Raw genomic sequence first — 21329 nt, 5'->3', positions numbered from 1 at the left:
TGCCATCCCCCAAACATCAACGTATTAGTTGCGCCTAAAACCCCTCCTAGCCTTAATTCCTAGCTGCGCCCCTGTACCATATCACCTCATGCTCCACCTCTGGCTGTCAGATGAAAATAAAATCTTGTTGTACTGAAAAATATTATATTTTAGTCATTTATCCTGAATTTTCCTAATGGATCCAATTTGAGTATGAATATCTAGAAAATATCTTCTCAAAGATATCTTGTAGATATCAGAAAAGCGGACATTCAGGTATCTACAAAATATCTAGAAGATATTACAAGATATTTTCTAGACATTAGCTCAAGACGTTCTAGATATTTTGTAGACATCTAGAAGATATTTTGTGCTATGTGGGTAGATCTTTAGGAAAGTTGCCAAGAAGATTACAGCTTCAATTGATTTATAATAGACTGAGCATTTTACTTGAAGAGCTCTCTATGCATAATCCAAATAGCTACCTAAAAAAGTCTTGGTCACAGCTAGGATTTGAGCCTGAATCCTTAGGAAGCCAATACAAGTGCGAAGATTATGCGAAGTGAGGTGGAAGGATGGGGGGAATATTGGAGTGATGACTATAGGGTTATATATGTATAGTGGTGGGGAGCGCCAGCGAGGGGTAGTAAGTGCCAGGCGTTAAGCGAATTAGGCTGGGAGCCGCTGGAGACTCTGAGGCTGCACACTAGGCTTAGATTGTTTGAACAATTGAGAATTGATATCTTTAAGAGCGACACGGAGAACATAATATTAGAGCCCCGGTATATTTCCAGGTCCGACAGAAGTGATACATTAAGAGAGATATTTTGCCAAACAGATAGATATGGGAATTCCTTTTTCCCCCAAATCATTAAGGACTTTAATAAATGCCAGTCGTAATTTCGTTAGAGCATTTCCTTTTTATGTGCAAATGGCTGGTGTCTTAACACCCCTGCCACATGCCTTTTAGGTGGCTTGAGGGGTAGTATGTAGATGTAGATGTATTAAACAGGAAGATGGGTAAGCGTGTGGTAGGTATAGACCAGGTAAGCAATAGGATTCTAGAGGTAGAAATTGAGGTGCAACCCACCAATCTTGTGGTGGTTCAAGGTTACATGCCCACCCGTAATCATAGGGAGAAAGAAGTAGATGAGGTGCATGATAAGTGCTCAAGGAAATAATTAGAGAAACACCAGGGAAGAAAAATCTAGTAGTGACGGGGGACTGGAATGCTTCATTGGGGGAAGGGAGGGATGGAAACGAAGTAGGAGAATTTGGTCTACAAATGCAGAACAACAGGGGAGAGAAAGCAGCAGAATTTTGCAGGAGAAAAAAATTATCCATCACAAACACATGGTTCAATCATCATAAAGGGCAAATGTACACCTGGAAAAGTCCAGGGGATGTGGGGAGATATCAGATAGACTATATTATGGTAAGACAGAGGTTTAGGAGTAGTGCAAAAAACTTGCGCAGATTCCATGCAGCGGATGTGGATTCAGATCACAACCTAGTGCTTATGAAATGCAACGTGAGATTCAAAAGACTAATGTTAATTAGAAAGGCGAAGAAATGGAGCGTAGGAGCTCTGAAGGGGACTATGAGGAGAGAATACCAAGAACTAGTGGAAAATAATACCTGGGGGATTGAAAATATACAGTCTGTAGAAGAAGGGTGCAATAATATTGAAACTGAATGACCTATTCAAAGTGAACAAGAAGTCAATCGGTTACATTGGCGGTAGAAGAATGAAGAAGCCGTGGATAATGGAGAAAATGATAAAAGAAATGGAGGAGTGAAGGAGGTAGTCACAGAGCTGGTCAAAAGGATGTATGGGGAAATGAATGATTGTTTACGGCATGTAAGCAAGAGGGCTAGGGAGGCTTGGTGGAAAAAACAGTGGTCGGAAATGGAAATTTTTTAGATGAAAGGAGACGTAGGCACATTGTACACATAGGTTAAATTGCTATCGGATGCCAAAAGAGAGCAAGCCATGTCATTAATTGAGGCTAAATATGGGAGGATGTTGATCGACTCAGATGTGGTTAAGAGAAAATGGAAGGAATATGTGAAGGATCTATACGACAATAGGAATATGCTGATAAGATTGAACTTAGAGGAGGATATTAAACAGATGAATGGAGGCAAGGGCAAACGAGTATTTGGGTGAAGATCAGTTTGGTTTCAGAAAATGATAGTAAACTTGAGATGCAATAGTGTTAATGAGGTCCCTAATGGAGATAAACCTATAATATAACCAGGATGTGTGTGCCTGCTTCATGGATTGTGAAAAGCATTTGATAGAGTCAATTGGGTAAAGTTAATGGATATTCTCAAGTAAATAAGCATAGATTTGAGAGATAGGCAACTCATTCATTATCTTAAATGGCACAATAAACTGTGCAAGTGGGGAAAGTGGACAGAAAATCTGGGTGGGCAAGAACTGAACGAGGAGTGAGGCAAGGCTGTCCTCTATTGCTATTACTTTTTAACATTTATACATTGCATTAATCTTGAGCTCTTGTTTTCAATCAGGCAAATTTCCACATGCACTGAAAATATAAACTGTGCCTATTCATAAAAAAGCAATAAATCCTTAATTTTCAATAAGGTGGTTTCCTATTATTTTTTTATTGCCTAAATCGAAAGATTATTACTCCTGGAGTACGTATTTCACGCTTTTAGATTTTTAAATGACGATATCTATTTTTTGCGATTAAATGAAAATTTTCAAGCGCGCGAAAACGCGACGCGTAAGTAGGAATGATGGGAAAAAAGTCTGTGTGACGCATTTCTGGTTCCCCCTCCCGCCTTGTGAGGTGACCTTGGAGAGGCTCTGAGCGCTGATACGACGCAGGATGCTAGCGGGTAGCTGAGTACCATGCTATCTGGTAGCGCTTGGCTTAAAAAAGGTTTATTAATACCTTATCAAACGAAGAAAACTTTCCGACCTTAGCCAGTTTTAATAGGTTATTATTAAGACATGTTCCCCTGAGCTCTGTGCCTCATGCATGCATTGGTAATCTCAGACGATGTATAACTCCTATCCTCTCGTGTAGAAACTAGGTCCCTGTGATGTCACATGGAGTGGCATCGCATGGGCGCCAATCTGGCCTTTTTCAAATGAGGATAAAATTTGGCCCTTGCCATTCGTCTAAACCGGTATTTCTAAAACCAAATAATTTGTGTATTATGAATACACTAATGGTGGGTAACGAATCGCAATCAATGCCTTTCGTTTTCTTAGATGAAGGAAACTACCCTATTGAAGCCTTATTTTTATTAATAAGATTATAACTATTGTAGAATGCAGACCATATTCTACCAATCTAATATGTACTTGGAAAAATATTTGAAATAGCCATAAAGATTCTGATACAGGGTTTGCCAGTGAAACCAGACGATTATAAATGGTCTTGAGACGGAGTTGGGAAGTAGCTGAGGGGAACGCTGTCCTCAGCAAATGTCAGGATGGAAGAATAATTGGAAAATATGGATTAGGAAATTGAAATGAAAGAGGAGATAGGCTCCTGGGATTCTGCATAGAACACGAATCAGTGGTTTCCTATACACTATTTAAGAATCACATGTGAAGAAGATATAAACGGAAAATGCCAGGAGAAAAGAAGATTTCAACTGGACTATATTTGAGTGAAGCTGAGGTTTACAAACCAGATAAAGGGCTGTTAAAGCTACCTAGGGTCAGATATCTACAATGATCATAATCTAGTGATGATGAAATGCCATCTAAAATTCAAGAAATTAAAGAAATCAGCGAAGAACGCATGGCAATTAGAGAAACTAAAGGAGCCAAAAAATCAACAGGCCTTTCAAGAAGTAGTGGAGAGCAATATCAGATTAAATCAGACTGAAAAATCAGAAGAGAGTAGCTGGACAAATATGTATCAAAAGTGGGCTTCAGGAGGCTGTTAGAGAAGTTCTAGGGAGAGAAATGTGTTAAGAAAAAGCTATGGATCGGGGATGAAGTCCTAGACCTCATTGAAGAATGGAGAAAGTATAAGAATACAAATACTGAAGAAGGACAGGTTTGCTACTAGAGAATCAAGAATGAGATTTTCCGTAAAGTGAGGAAAGCCAGAGAAGTGTGGGTGAGGAACATATGCGAGGATGTGCAAAATAATAGCCTCGTACAAGGGAAAGTGGAAGCGGCCTATAGAATAGTGAGGATCCATTTCAAGGAATGGAGTACTAGATGTAATACCATAAGGGACAACAGTGGCACAGTATTTATTTACATTACCCCATAAACAGTACATTTACGACCTTTACAATGGGGAATTACCAATTAACAATGAAGGACATTCACACACGCCCATGCCCTGGATAAGGGTAACTTACCCAGGCGGGACTCGAACCTTAATTGCCAAATTAATTATAGCATCAAACTATGGGGTCATTTGTCATCCACAAATAGTTTATTCATGATGCAAAAAAGGAATGTCAGATTAATTTCATTTTCAAATCCAAGGGATCACTGTAAGCCTAGTACATATCTCTGCGTTAGCTATATCTGCTTATGCCTTGGGGCTATATCTGCATAGCCCGTACATCTATAGATGCCTATGCAATGAAAAAGAAAATTTCAGCCAATTTCAGGAAAGGTCAAATTTTTTTTCACATTATGCCATGAACAGGGATGCCCTTGATGCACCTTAATATAGGCTTACAAAAAACAGCAATTCTTTCAGTACTTTAAAAATTCGTGTCGACAATAGATTGCCCCCAGAGGCTAAATAAATGTGCTTCTAAATTTAAATCAACTATGAGTTCCTAACTTACTCAAAAAGATTTTTTCTCTTTAAATGAATTTCTTGAATGGGTGATAACACTGTGATATCTTTTGGCATTGTTTGATATTTTGTCTTATTCAGTGGCAGATCTGTAAGGGGGATAAGGGGGGTAATGGGTCAAAACACACACTAGATACAATTGAAATTTTTGGGGGTTGCCACTTTGCGCATAAGTATTTACCTAGTTATATTTTCTGATATATTTACCTACTTTCACGAATTGAAATGCAAATATAACCTCTAAACTTAAGGCTTACTTTACATGCTTTTGGTATGTTACAATCCAGTGGCAGATCCAGAGAGGGGCTACCCCTTAGCAACCTCCTTCCCCCGTTGGGTATCTCATTTACAATAGATAAAATGGTAATTTTGTTCGGACCCCCACTACTGATATCCCCACTGATACTGATACCCCCACTATGGACGGACACACACAAAGATTGCTTGAACAATTGAGAATGGATATCTTTAAGAGCGACACGGAGAACATAATATGTATTGGAGCCACACTATATTTCCAGGTCCGATAAAAGCAATAAATTAAGAGAGATATTTTGCCGAACGGATAGTTATGGGAATCAGTTTTTCCTCCCGAACTAATAATTGAACTTATGTCAAATTGGTGTAACAGTAATGACCTGATTTTAAGTATGTAGTGAGAAAACACAAATAGCAATTTACTCAAGAAAGACTAACTCTTCTGACATTAGTTCCATTCAGTTTATAAATAATGATTTCATGTTTGTAGATCAATATAAATTCCTAGATATCTACTTTGACACCCACCTCAAGTCGGATGTGCATATTTCTCACTTATGTAAAAAACTGAATTCTGTATTTTATCTTTTATCTGTTCTAAAACATACACTATAAGCTTATTAGCTTAACTGTCCTAAAAACCTCATATTTTGGTCTCTTTTACTCTAGAATAACCTATGGTATAATAATATGGGGATCTTCATCCTCACTAATAAGTGTTTTTCTAATACAGAAGAAAATGTTACGGACCATGTGTAATCAACACTACCAAGCTCATTGCTGACCACTTTTTAAAGACTTAAAGATACTTCCACTCCCATGTGCGTATTTATATTATTGAGTAGTCTATGTTAAAAAGCAAATGGTTGACTTTTTATTAAATGATAAATATCACTCGCACAAAACTAGGAGATGTTACGATGTGCATGTCCAACCATCTAACTTATCTTTGACATTAAGTGGACCTAGCCCAGTGAGAAATGGGTGGTGGAATCCACGTGGAAATTAGATGGAAATGTAACGTGGATACCACATGTTTTTGGTCGTGGAATCAACGTGGAACCCACGTGGAAATTTGGTGGAAAAATTACAACAGCAGTAGGTGCTGTCCTAAAACCATTAAAACCTCAACCACTCTATATCTAAACCTTCTATATATGTGTCTACGATTTTTAATGTGCTCTCATGGCTGCCTTTCCACGAATTATATAAAAATAGAATGTGCGATACATTTTCACATAACTAGCGTGGTTTCAGGATGATAAATGACGCAATGTCACACCAGAGAGTTAAGTTCCACAAATTAGAAATTCTGTTTACCATTTTATGCTAATCACCACAAATCCACTTGAAATCAACGTGGATTCCACGTGGGTCCAACCACTCAATATCCACCACCACCAAATATCCACCACTCAACGTGGATTCCACGTGGGTTCCACGTGGACTCCACCACCCATTTCTCACTGGGATGTGTACAAAAATCTGTAATAACTTACCCTTGATTATTAAGAATGAAAGGAGACTGCCACAATTTAAAAAAGGCAGTCTTTTCATTTCTCATTGATCAATGTTTCTACAGTATAGACGAATATCTGTGTTTTATGACAAATTGAGATGAACCTCTGTGAGTTTCAGTGATTGGGTTTGTACTTTTAGTTTTTTTGATGTACCTTATATACATGTCCTGTTCATATCAGTGTATTGTGTCTGCTGGCAAATAAAATTATCATTATCCTAAGGTGCTGAGCCTCCCCCTATGGTTCTTCAATATCTTGGGAAGATTCACACTATGTGCCACTCGTATTTTGACATAAAATTTTCCATGGCTGAAATTCTATTACGTAGAGAGCTGCAAGAGCTTTTAAACAAAATGGTTCATGAGTAAAGGACAAGCATCACAATGTGTTAGCGCATGTAAAGAGAGAATCGGAACTCTTTTCCACTTCTAATGGGGCATTGCATTCACTGAAACTTTAAAATTTCTGATCCAGATTCGATGCCTTATGCGACTTTGGATCTGATATATCCAATGAAGAGCGACATCTGCATATATTTGGATCTGATGTATCCGATCTGACCATCCCTAATAATTATATATGTTATCTGAATACTTGGGCATAATTTATGAAATTTTCACTCATTAATTTTCCACACACTATAACTAATGTATTTTTCATAGTATACTATTATATATAATGATTTCATATTTTCTAAATGCATATATATTCATGGATTTTAAGACAAAGGCTATCAAAAATTTAATTTGTTTAACGTCCAACAAAAATTATTTCAACAGTTGATGGAATTATTTCCAATGAAACATGCAGAAAATGTTTTCTTCAAATTTTTTTATTTAGTCAATTTGAAATCTTTCGATATTTGCTTTTTAGAACTGAACCTTTACAGAGCTCAATCAACAAGTCATTACTAGCTTTTTTGGATTATGTAAGATTATCCTCTCAACTCTAAAACACTGCTTTTGTGAGTGGAATGGTATTTTATGTACAACTACAGTCATTTAACAATCACAAAAAATACTTGCAGTGTATGCCATTTTATATACAAAATCTAAAAAATTATGCACTTATATTTTCAAATTATTTCAAAGATACCAGTAATAACTCATTCCATATTTCTTTGCACTGAAATCTCTTTGACAAAGTGTGGAGATCCAGTTCATATTGATGTCTTTAGGAATAATCAAAGAAGAATGAACTCCAAGATCTACCATTTCAACTAGACTAACAAAACTATGAATGACCTAAGATTTTTTACCTATCAACTCCTTTTAATCTAATAAAACCTATTTTTACATAAATTATAATAAGCATATAACTGAAGTCCCATCCATAAGCTGAAAGCATGCACCATGTCTAAAGAAAAATATTCAAATGAGCTGTTGCAGAATCAATTCTTTTCATACTAATAGTACATGTTAGGTTGAAATTTCATTGACATTCAAAAATGACATTGGTTGGTTCCTGATCACAGCAATAGGCCATATGCGTGCAATGATTAAATTTAAACACAGCTGAAGGTTCTTTTGGTAGCCCAAGATGTTTGAAATCATAAAGGGAAAGAAAGATTTGATTACAAAATAGATGAAAATAAAGAATTCTTGCTTTAACAATAATTTGTAACCTGACTCCTAGCCTTGGTTTCTATCATATGAAAATGCAAACACTATATACAAGCAGCAAGAATGCCTACATTGTTTCAAAAATACTTCACCCTACATTTTGCAGCTCTTTACAAAACTTAGTAGTGTGAATAACAAGTAACTTTGTTAAGGGCATTGTTCTTTGTACCCAAAGAGGAACACCTTTCGTAAATTAACCTATTAGAAGCCTTCATGTAGATATATCTTAGTGGATTCCACTTTCTCCAAGATTTAACAAATTCTCTCAAGCATTTTGTACTCTCTATTGATTCATTATAATTTTGCTTGGTTATTACAGTATATAATTCTTCGAGGCCTAAAAGCCTAATATATAGTAATTTCAACTTGTTCACTAGCTTTAAAGCATTGTCTATTCATAAGGGTATCGTTCTCTTATTATCTCCATATTTAAAGCAGTGCACAAAGGTTATCCCACATTTAAAATATTTATTTTGAATGGTGTTAAACATGCCCCATTTATGATGTAGACAGTTTCCATTCAAGTCATCAGTATTCACCCAATTTCAAAAGTATCTTCCCTTCTAAGCAAGATGCAGAATTTTCACTCTCTGAACATTTTCAATTGGAAAATAGACCCATAAAATTGTGTGCGTTTTACTGAATAGTGAAAGTAAGTAACGATTTTTAAAAATTAAGAACAAATTCCCCTTTAGCTAATTACATTTTATTTGTTTCAAAATTGTCCTTTGTACATTTGAAGATGCTTATTACATTTCTCTCAACAATTCTTCTGAAATAGCATGATGAAGCAAAGAAAAAGCCCAAAACTTAAAAGCACTCTCAATTCAAAAAAGTTAAAATGCTATGGAAACTAGCCACATCATTTATTAAAACCCTCTAAAATATACCTAATGCCAGTTAATTACAGTGAAATACTATGACTTGAATGGAGTGTTTCTTCTTCACTATGAAATTTCAATCCCAAGTACATAATTTACTGATGAGGGAGAGAATGATAACATGTTCTAGAATTAACTAGACTCAAACCTATGAGAAAATAATATTTTCTAGCTTATTAAGTAGAAATGTTTCGAAAACGCCATCCTTACAAAATCTCTTCTCGTAAATCCTTTGGTGATCAGGATTAAAATTACACAACACTACCATGCCATCGATAGCAGTGTAAAAAATGAAAGAGAAAGAGAATGATGCTCAGTCACTAGGGTTGATGGGTTTGAATACAATTTTCCTTACAGAGACACAGCCCACTAATGGGCATAGCTGCCAAAGAGGGGCTGATGGCAGTGCAAGTCAGAGGCCAATATCACTACACAAGATTTATCTGGGAATTCTCCTTCAAAGATCCCATACAATCACAAGCAATCATACACATATTCAGTTGTGTGCATCCTCTTCCTCAGTTATGCTACAATATTTTTTTTTGATTAAAAATAGTCTTTCACCAAATATTTTTTTTTCTTCAAAATAACTGCTGGTGACATCCTCCATTAATAACATTTGCTGAGTGCCACATTTGATGTCGATAGGTAAGTCAGTTGCATCATGACGAGTAGTTAATAAGGTTCCTCTGCAGATCATCATCAAAGGTTCGACAAGCACGGATCACAAGAAATGAAGTTGTTCACCGTGGGAGCATCAGAGGAAGAAGGCATGGCAGCTGCGTGGCCACGAGAGCAGCCGGGAAAACGACAGAGCCGCATGTTGCGCAGCTCAGTTGCCCTTGGGAGGGGGAACGCTGGGTGGGAGTGGGGGGAGGTCGGAGACCGTGATGGAGAGGCGGCGGATGTTGGGGCGATCATATTCCTCCATGCTCATGCCCCGAGACAGCTTTCTAGTTGGGTTGCCGTCACCATCGAGGGATCCTCTCGAGAATGTCCTCTGGCGCTCCACTCCTGGCATGGTCACAGAGGTGAGCATGCCCAGCCCCTTGCAGTACAACAGTATGCTCTGCGCCAGCTTCTCAGGCTGAGGAAAGAGAGAGATAGGTAATCACCAAATCGTTCACAAAGTAAGTTAAACCTTTTTTTCTGTGGAAAAGAATAAAGCAGTAAATAGTGGGAGGAAAAAACACCAATAGGTGACAACCTATTGCAATTTGCATTTACTTTTCCAAACCATTTTCTGCGTGGAATGAAAATTTAAGTACATTCAAGTTTTTTTTTAGAAAAATTAAATTAAATATGAAATTTTGATAAATGAACAACATTCTGAATGGTTTAACACCCTTTGAGAAGTCAGATGCTACTTTTGACAAGAAGACAGTTTATCTAATGGCATAGGAATGTAAAAATTTTGGGGTAAAAATGTAAAAAAGGCTTCAGAGGACTTAATGTCTATTTGCACACATGTACTTAAAGTCTTCCATAGAAAATGGGCAATATGTACCACTTTTCACCAGCACTCTTTAAATATTCCATAAGTAAGGTCTAATAAAATTCAAAATCAACTTGAACATTAACCCAATTAGTGTGGCGTGCCGAATTATTGGCTTTTACGACATTGTTGTTAAATTTGAGGACATTGAAATAAAAAACTTATACATCAGTAAACGTAAAAAAATGTTGTGATTATTGTCCAATTTAATCTCATTAATTAAAAAAAACGTTTAAAGATACCTAAAAATTAACTATATAATGTTTATTTTTCCTAGTTGCTACATTTTATTAAAATGCCCTCCGTATTTTTTTACTGTACCCCGGGAAGAAGGATAGCACTAAAAGAATACTCAGATTCAACTCAGATTCTACACATCACTAAAAGGGTTAATATTTGGAAGAATTCTTCATTGTTCTTTAAGCAAAGGCATTGCCACAGGATAAATACAATATACAATCTGATACAACCTAACAAGTGCAAATAATGGAATGAAGAGAAATCTCATTTTGAAGTGTTGGTTAAATTGCTGAAGCAATGATAAACTCTCAAATCTCGTAGAAACACAAAAGGATGGGAAATTAAGATACCTAATCCTGTACAATGAATAATGCTCTACTTACCGCTTCACGCATCACATCACCAACACCATCAATTTTGAGTAAGGCAGCTTTCCCCTTATCAAGGGTGAGATGAAGTTTCTCCACAGCCTGAGCATATGAACCATTGGCACCAGTCACAAGAAGAATATCTGTCTTGAAGTTCTTCAAAGGCAGATCTTTACGGCTGGAATAAAATTGAATTCATGGCTACATTTTCATTTTTTGAAATTTTAAAATTTCTCATTGCATCATGTTCATGAATTGAATGTATGTTTTTTCATATTTGATATACATGACCTCAAGGTCATAAATTTCCTGAAGTAACAATGATTTTTGGAAATTAACATTTTCCTTAACTAAAAGTATGCAGAAGGGCCACTAAAAATACAACATAATGTTTTCACTTGAAAGAATCTCAGACATTTATGCAAAAAAATTCAATGAAAGTCCACGCCTACCTAAAAGTTATCACTCAGATAATTCAAAATTGATGGACACAATTGTAAGCAGAGGCAATTATTGTGGCCAGCTTAAAGTCATCTTCCACATATGTGAGGTTTGAGTTATTCAGTGCTTGCTCAACCATTGTTTCAAGTTCATTGAGGTGGTCAAGACATGGAGGAGTCCTATTTTCCTCCATAGAATCAATATTACTATTGCAAGTTAGTTGGAGGAAGTGACAGCTGATGTTATTGGTGCCATGAGGGGAGAGTAGGAATTGAAGAGCAGAGAGAAACCCATCATCAGAATTAGCCTGCTCCTAAAGAAGGGCGCTAAGAGGACCATGGCTTTACACACCATCTGAACGATGGAGTGCTGTACTTAAAAGAATTTTCCTTCAAGAAATAAGAAGTGGAAAACAATATTCCATTGTGATGAGATGATCTAGGTAGTGAGCATCACAGCCAGGATTTTGTAACGTCTGATTTTTTGAAGTTGTTATTTTGGTTGTGAAGGGTTTGTTTGGGAGAGGGGATTGTTGAGAGGGATGTGAAAAGGAGAGGTTTTGTGGAGTATTGTGGAGAGAATTGAAGTAAATAAAAAAGGTTATGAAAATTAATCGTCTTACATCACAGACGTAAGTGTGAGCCCACGTTTTTCTGGCGACGAGGATGGGATGTTTGACACAGGTTTGGAAAAATTAGCCTGAATGAAATTGAGAAGACGCAGCAGCCGGGTTGAGCGTTGGAACGGTTGCTGGTTAGAGGAAGCAGACTGGAGATGGTACTTGCTTCAAGGAAGGACGCACATTGAGAAGTTGGAGCTGCAAGCAAAGACGACTTGGTGTTTTTCGGAAGAAGTGGAAGTTTAATTCGCTGGTGTGGCGTTTTTGCTTCGGGAAAGGTGAGTACCCTTTTTGCTGGATGGTGTGAGCATACTGGGTGCTGTTTCTGACTTCCTCATTTTAGTGAGTTGTTTAGGTGATAGATTTGCGGAAAAACTTAAACAATGTTGTATTTGGCTAGAGTCCCTAAAGATGTTTTGTGCAAAATCGCATATGAAGTAGGAGCTGACGTGGGGAGGGAAGCTAGAGTCGTAGAGTACAAACAAGCGATACTAAAAAGTAAAGATTATGATGAGGAATTTGTTAAAGAGATGCTGAAGTTTTTGACTGAAGAGAAAAGATTGGAACGGGAACGAGAGGCAGAAGAGAGAAGATTAGAACGGGAAGCGGAAGAGAGAAGATTGGAACGAGAAGACGCTGAAAGACAGAGAAGTTTTCAGTTAGAAATGGAGAAGCTAAAATTTTCACAAACCAATTTAAACCGCGAGTGTGATGGATTGGAGACGGAGACCGCTCAGAGGACACTGCCGAAAATAGATATAACTCGGCATATGGATAAATTTGATCCTCACGGGGAAAACATTAGTTTATATCTTGAACGTTTTGAAAGGCAGGCAGATAGGGCCGGTATTCCGGAACACCAATTAGTATTTTACTTGACGGGATTACTATCAAACGAGATTAATGATATAATTTCTCGAGAACCTAGGGAAAAAGCTAATAGTTATGAATTTGTGAAAAATTTACTGCTTAAGAAATACAAATTGAGCTCAGAAATGTTCAGACAGTTATTTTACAAGCAGTCCAAATCAAATGGTATGGAGTGGAGTGATGTAGTATATAAAATGACTAATTATTTCCAAGGATGGATTGACGGGATGGATATAATTTCTTTTGAGGAGTTAAAAGGACTGATGGTGACTGATCAGATGAAAAGAAAAGTACCCATAGAGGTGCGAGATCTCCTGATAGACGAATGGCCAAATTTTAAGGATCCGAATGTATTGGCTGAGAAGTTGGATAGTTTTGATGCTATTAGAGAAAGCATGCGACGGAAAACCACGGATCATTACATTAAGGATCAACAAAATAAAAGGATCCAGTTTACAAAGCCGAAGACTGTTTCTGTAAATTCTGATGAAGAAAGGCGTGACTTGGCTATGGAAAAGATGCCTAAATCATCGTCTTCGGGACTTAATTTCGAAAAGAGGTTTCAACCCAAGTGCTACGGGTGTGGTTCCACTCAACATTTTCTCGCAAATTGCCCAAAGAAAAAAACGAAGGATAACGAAGAAAAAGAATTCGTTGGTTCTTTAAAAATTGAAAATAATAAAAATATGTTTGGCAAATACTTGACAGAGGGAATGGTAAATGGGTATTCAATGAAGATATTACGAGATACAGGTGCAACAATCGATGTAGTGGCTCAGAAATATGTTGCCCCACACATGTATACAGGAGAAACTGTTTGGATACAGCAAGCTTTAGAAGTACGCGATCGTTTTCTTCCTATAGCAGAAGTAGAAGTAATTGGAGAGTTCGGTCGAGTATTTGGGAAGGCTGTGGTAGTACAGAATGATTTGGATCGCGGTGTATATATTTTGGGAAATACCACTGCAGAACTAATTGAAAAATGTCAATTAGAGCAACAAGAAAAACATTGGATAAATATGGTGCAGACTCGAGCGGCAAAGAGAAGAGGTGAATTAGAAGCGGAACGAATAAAACATATGGAAGAAGGGAAAAATAAGGAATCTTCAGAGGAAATAGGCGATAGAGACTCAAATCAAGAAGGAGGATGCCGGTTTGAAGTCGGCAGAACGCCGAAAGAGGCGAATAGCGTGATCTCAATAAGACAAGATGAATTAATTGAAGCACAGAAAAATGACTCATCGCTACAGGAATGTTTTTGGGAATTAAAACCCGTAGGGGCAGAGAGCCCTTCCGAATACACATCTCCAATGATTTTGGTAGAAGTGCCGGGGAAAGACCCAAGACCATGTGTGGATTATCGAAGATTGAACAAAAAAATTAAAACACAGTATTTTCCGGTGCCTAACGTAGAGGAATGCGTGGAGCGAGTAGCTCGAGCGAAGTACATAACCTTGTTTGATTTAACTATGGGTTACTGGCAGATTCCCATGACTGAGCGAGCAAGTATTTACGCTGCATTTATAACCAGTTTTGGAACTTTTAGACCATTACGAATGACCTTTGGATTGAAAAATGCTTCACATGACTTTTGCCGTTTAATGACTGAAGTACTTAGAGGATTAGAGAAATTTGCTGTGCCATATACTGATGATGTAGCTGTATTTTCAGAAACTTGGGATGAACATTTGAAACATCTTGAAGCAGTAATGACTAGAATCAAAGCTGCAAATTTAACAATAAAACCAGGAAAATGTAGACTCGCTCAGCATTCAGTGAAGTATCTTGGTCACATGGTAGGACAAGGTAAACTGTCTCCGGTAGGCACGAAGATTCAGGCTGTGAGACAGTACCCGACACCGAAGTCCAAAACAGAGGTAAGAAGTTTCTTGGGATTGGCAGGATATTATCGAAGATACGTTCCTGATTTTTCTCGTATAGCAGCACCTTTAACAGATGCATTAAAAGGAAAATCCAAGAAAGGCAAGATAGAATGGACTGAGGAATGCAATCATGCATTCAATAAGTTGAAGAAGATGCTGGTGGCGGAACCGGTGCTTAGTGCACCAGATTTTTCCAAAGAGTTTGTGTTGCAAACGGATGCTTCGGATTTAGGAATTGGCGTAGTTCTTAGTCAAGCAGATAATCAAGGACATGAACACCCCATTGTATACTTGAGTAAGAAGTTCAATGAAACCGAACGTAAGTTTAGCACCATCGAAAAAGAATGTGCGGCAATAGTTTGGGGGGTAAAAAAACTCCACGTTTATCTAGATGGCCACAGACCTTTTAAGGTAGTGTCAGATCACAATCCTTTACGATGGCTAGATAGAACGTCAGGAAGTTTCCAAGGCTGTTGAGATGGTCATTGATGCTTCAACAATACGATTTTCAGATCGTGCATCGGCCGGGGTCAGCTCATAAGAACGCGGATGCGCTAAGCAGGGCGATGGGCGACATCAAATAGATTGGAAGTCGGTAAGTGTTCGGGTGTGGCACCATCTGGCAAGGGGTACTCCAACGGCATCGCAATAAAATTTTGTCCAGTGATTGAAGCATTAAAACATTTATGGACAAATTTCTTAAAAGGGTGGAGGAAAGACTGTAACGTCTGATTTTTTGAAGTTGTTATTTTGGTTGTGAAGGGTTTGTTTGGGAGAGGGGATTGTTGAGAGGGATGTGAAAAGGAGAGGTTTTGTGGAGTAATGTGGAGAGAATTGAAGTAAATAAAAAAGGTTATGAAAATTAATCGTCTTACGTTACAATTTGAATACAGCATAGTAGCAGTCACATCAAGGAGTAGGCTTGGGGTCCGAGACGTGGTTTAGACAAGATCTTGTTACCTACTGAGGTGATACTAGAACTATGTATTCATAACGTCAATGTGGCACATCTTCCATTCTAACTCATAGTTCACTAACAACATTGCTAGAAAAAACATTAGTTTTTGGCTATATCTCTGCCCAGCTGTAGCGTGGCATCAATCAGCCCAGCATAGTGCCAATCGGTTTGGCATGTGCGGCCTCAGTAGACTCTTGACACTGCTCACAATTGACAACAGGCAGCCCAGTATGCAAGCTGGTAGTCTTACAGCTAAGGTTTTTCCAGTGATATGTTTGGGGCATTGCAGGTATCATAATCGCAATGCTTATATACATTTAGTGGCCGGCAAAATGAACATTGTACTCTTATTTTCAGAGTTATTATTTTACCTATCACTTATAAAATGGATGATCCCCATTCACTTTCAAGTATGCACTACCCTGAGGAGATAAATCTTGTGATGATGTGTTTTGGCCAAGCTATATCCATTTTTTTTACAAGTTAATCATAAGCCTTCGGAGGGTACACTGCCCCTCGCTGTTATTGTCCTATTCCTGCTATATGCTATACTCACTATAATGAGCATTAATTGTAACATTAAGAGGAAAGAGCTTTGTGAAAAGCTGTACTCCACGCCACAGAATTCTACCCAAGGTTCTTAAGCCAATGAGTTAGGCATGACAACAAAATTCACTTACTTGAGAAAAGAATTGACAAAACTCTTGAGGTTTTTACTGTTGATGGTGGATCGCAGTTTCTTCTGGAATTCCTGAATGACTTTTTCCTTGTCACCAGCTGGATCATTTTCCAATTGCTACAAAGAAGTTACATTTTATTACAAAAAGGACAGAGTACCAGAAAAAAATTATTAAAAGAAACTGTTTCTGTTTTGCTAAAGGCAATTATTTTTTATCCATTTTATAATGTATTAAAATATTAAGAGTTTCATATGAATGATGAATAATGAATTTTGAAGATGAAAAATAGGGAGCGAATAATATGATCTGGTCCACTATCTTGGATCAGTTAACTTACATAATGAAAATATTATTTTCTCTTTAAGTTGAAAAAAAAGAGCATAATTATGAATTCACTCCTCTCATAATTTGCATTAATTTTTTCATAAAGTCATGATCAAAATACAAATAGCATACAAATTGTCATCGAAATTAGAGCAGAGCAAGTTCCTTCACAGCTAATCGATTTTCTATTGCAAGAAAGTATGCACCCCCAACTAGAACCCTCTTTCTCTGCCTTTTCCAATGTTTGCCACCAACAAAATTAAAATTTTGAAAATGCGATGCTAAAGAAGAGCTAAAGATCCTTTGACTATGACTCCAGAGGAAAATTCTCCTAAGAAAATATGGAATGTTCCTTAATTTCCTCGTCAGCATGGCTACTGGTAGAAAAAAGAGCAATTCCCTCTGAACCTTTTCTATCCTGAGTCTTTCATTGGATTTCATTGGCTGTGTAAGCTCATAATACATTCAATAAAAGCTGATAAAAGAAGTTAATAAAATTTAAACACTATATGTTTCCATTCCTAGTTTCAGCAGAATCCAATCACATTTGATGGAATTGCTTTTTGGTAGATATAAACAACCTATTCCGTTATCTCATTCCTTATCCAGCTTTGCACAACAAGAAACTTGAAAATTAAGAATATAAATTTTGAAATTTCTTGCCAATTTGACTGACATTGTTTTCTTTGTGCAGTGAAAAAACTAATTTTTCTCTTGTCAAAAGTTGCTTCAAAGAAGAACCTAGAAAGTGTAAAAAATTAGATTGTTGCACAAAAATGCAGATTGACACCAAAAGGGTAAAAAGGTTATCCAAAAATGTAATTTGTTAGTAAAAGCAGGTGGCAGGGCAATAGTTGCAAGCCAGAGGAAATACACTGTCAATACAGAAAAGAAGTTCTAGCCTACTTGATAGAGCCAACACACATTGGTTAGAGTAGCTAAGCTGTATTTCATGTTATCTCCAAGATGAAGGGAATGATTTTGCCGTGCATAATCTGTATTTGAGGATACACCCTTAATATTTAACACATAAAATTCATTTGAATTGCAGTTTCCTTAGAAAATAGAAAGTGAAAATTTTCTATAAAATACAGCACAGCTAATTTAAATAACATTCCATCTTCCAGTTACAACCTTAATTTACATATCAGTCGCACAATTATTTGAAACAGTGAAACAGTTTTAAAAAGCAAGACATAATATTGTAAACTGATAAATGACATCAGTTTCATCAAATATGGTTATCAATATCAAATACACAAGTCCACAGAGATCATGACGCCTTTATGAAATCGTACTCATGCTCACAAAAACAAAATTTATTTTGATAGTGATAATTGGCATAATTAAACCTTGATTTACACCAATCTGATTATAATAATCATTGGATGAGATTATTTCGCAGGAATTTAATTCATAATTCCTGTACTCACACATTTTAAGAATAAGCCGAAAATTCTTGGAAGGAAATTAAGCTCATAAATGTATGTATATTGTTTACTCCCATTCCCAAAGTAGGTAGATGTCAACTCCTTTCTACTGCAAAATAAGTATAGGGGAGAAAAGCCTTTATTTCACCAGTTTACTGGTACATTTAAAGTTTTCGTAAACTGTACCATACAATGAATGACTACGAAGCCTGAGAAGAGTGATCCAGCATTTTCTCAAGAAGCCAAGAGAATTTCTAATGGGAGTCCAGTGATTTTACCTAATATAAATTGGGAGATGGGAAAGGGGGATTAAAATATGATCCATACAACTCTACATTTACCATTAATATATATACTTTGATAATAAATAGTGAATATCAGTGGTGAAGCTTGGCGTTCAAGCGTAGTCATTACGCGTGTGGTGGGTTGCCCATTTACAGGGTTCCCTTCTTTCATTAAATTTAAACTACATACATGAATAATAATGCAACTCTTAAGAATCGTGAGGTAAAAATATTATGCTATATTATACATTGATGGAAAAAATTATAAAATAAAAAGGAAAACAAAATGTAACGTTAAATGAGTTTGATGCAACCCATTTCTTAGTCGTCTTTTTATGCAAAAAAAATTGAAAACTAGAAAGGAATACAAAACGTTCTCCCTCACTGTGGAGGTGCAATCATTTTCATGCATATTGATCAATACACAGGATGTTAAATTCTGCTTAGTCAACACAAATGTCAATTACTGTAAGAAGTTTGGAAAAAAGATACTTTGAATCCACATGAGATATGTATGTGTAAATAGTTTTGTTCCACCTTCTAAACTGAATGGTAACCAAAACTTGGGGCTCAGGTATGGGAGCAAACAATATAATAGTATACATTCATAATAAAATAATACTAACTCATTTTTTACTTTGTGGAAAACTATTTAAATTCTTTAAGAATCTTCAAACAAATTTTGTACCACCTATCCCTAGATAAAAGTCGCAGACTCTGCTAGAGATGGGCACATATGCATCATTTATGTAACATAAAAATGGTTGAACCACTTATCAAATGAAGTAAATCACTTTTTGTACCACTTAGGTACTTTTTACGCAGCTCTTGACTTGTAGTAATACTTGCTGTATTCATATACCTAACCATTTAAAGTTTCAGGAAACTCGCATAAATACTTAGCTTTGCTAAAAATATAGCAGGATACCCACTTCACCTTTCGCAAATGCTTCTATTAATTTCGTAGTAAAGGATAAGTTAGATTCAACTACAGCCAGTGGCATAATAGGTGGTGGGTGGTCTGGGGGGTCCGGACCTCCCCCCCTCTCCCCCCCAAAATATAAAATATTTTTTTTTTTAATGAAGTTTTTTCATTTATGAAAAGTGTTAAAATAACATAGTTACTTAGTACTCCGTTTTTTTTTATTTCCCCCTGGTTTTGGACCCCCCAACGAAATTCCTGGCTATGCCACTGACTACAGCCTGGATGATTTACAGGGAATATAGAAAAAATGTAAATCACCTCTATCACCATTTAAATGGGAAAAAGTGGAATATTTTTATCATATGGCAGTAAAATGCATTAATCTGAATAAACGCATTAAAATTTAACTCTACCAACAGATTTTGTAAACTCGTAATATCAGAGGTCTACCATATTTCAGGATGTAAACTATTTCTGATCATTTTTTTCTTATTAAACTTAAAATCTTACAAGGTCTAATCGTTATTAGGTGTTTTTTTGGTATAAATCAAGGCCTAATAAAAATTATTAAATTATTAAGCCCTAAAAAGATTCATATCATTGTACATTCTTAATATGAAATAATGATTTAAAAACAGAATTCATTTCTTATAGATACTAATGTGTGATTTCATGATATCACATTTTAATCAATAAAGTGTAGTTCATAGGTTAAAATGCGATGATTATACAGAAAAAATTAAGGTATGCCCTGAGAACTCCATTTAAAACGGAGAGTACAGTTTTCAAAAATGGCCACAATTTTGAAGATTTTTATGAGGAGAGAGTTTTTTAAATGGACACCATTATTTTTTAGCTTCGCTTCTTTGCTGGTTTATTTTTTAAGGTTTACTAAACAGGAAAATTTACTTATACCTAGAGCTTATCAATAAATGAATGAAGAGCAAGGAAGATGTGATTTTTTTGCTGTGTTGTCCTTGACGAATGTTTCTGAATATGAATAAAGAGTTTTAAAAGTTTAATAACAATGAAATACTTTTATTGAGCACATTACCTCATCAACATCCTGGAGATCAGTTGATATAAGGAGATAGCCCAATGGAAGAGGGGTCACAGACATTAAACAGATAAAGAAGCAAGCGAGTTATCTAGAGACACAAAGACTTGCCCACCAAGAGTGATGCAAAATTTTCATGAACATAACAGAATTAATATATATCATACATGAGTGAAATGTTGCCACGTGCAACACCCATAACAGCCCATTTATATCAATTACTAATGCCATGTATAAAAATTGAAAAGTGAGTTCGTTACAAGTAACATTAGCAGTGAAACTAATATGGCATCAATATTATTAGTTACACATTGGTTTTCATGACAATTCCACATGAATGCATAGCTTTTAAGTACATGAAGTCATGCTTTCTTAAACATTATACTTCAATGATCATTCAAAAGTTCTTCCTTCATATTTTACTCATTGACTTAGTAATAATAGTCACAACAACAAGATTAAAAAATCTCTGCCATTCAAAACCATACATCAGGGTTGTGCAAGTATGTAAGATAAAATGCCACAAATTCTTTTTAAACTTTGTATTGCATTCTGAAAGCTTTTCTAAGATTTTCTTTGATAAATGGTTACTCCGACTATTAATACTTGAAGGTTTTTTCAGAATCAGTGACAAGAAATAGTTTCATAAAATTAAATCACCAACAAAAAGGATTTTTGCGATGC

General features: G+C 36.3%; 1 protein-coding gene across 6 annotated transcripts in view; it reads right to left on the bottom strand.

Moving 5' to 3' along the window:
- Nucleotides 1–7382: 7382 nt before the first annotated feature.
- The window catches only part of LOC124155721 (uncharacterized protein ZK1073.1), a 382687-nt gene continuing 368740 nt past the window's right edge, over nt 7383–21329 (bottom strand). For 4 of the 6 annotated variants that reach the window (XM_046529775.1, XM_046529777.1, XM_046529780.1 and 1 more), the window contains 4 exons: nt 20643–20654; nt 16626–16741; nt 11190–11352; nt 7383–10158 (listed from right to left, as the gene is read on the bottom strand). In XM_046529775.1, the coding sequence (XP_046385731.1) occupies nt 9904–10158; nt 11190–11352; nt 16626–16741; nt 20643–20654 (546 nt within the window). In that variant the 3' untranslated portion in view covers nt 7383–9903. The remainder of the gene's footprint in view (nt 10159–11189; nt 11353–16625; nt 16742–20642; nt 20655–21329) is intronic. The other 2 variants (XM_046529778.1, XM_046529779.1) reach the window with 1 other exon arrangement.

Source organism: Ischnura elegans, chromosome 3 (assembly GCF_921293095.1).
Source record: "Ischnura elegans chromosome 3, ioIscEleg1.1, whole genome shotgun sequence".
NCBI lineage: Eukaryota > Metazoa > Arthropoda > Insecta > Odonata > Coenagrionidae > Ischnura > Ischnura elegans.
Note: the sequence above shows the minus strand (reverse complement) of the source record. Positions and strands in the feature narration are given on the sequence as shown.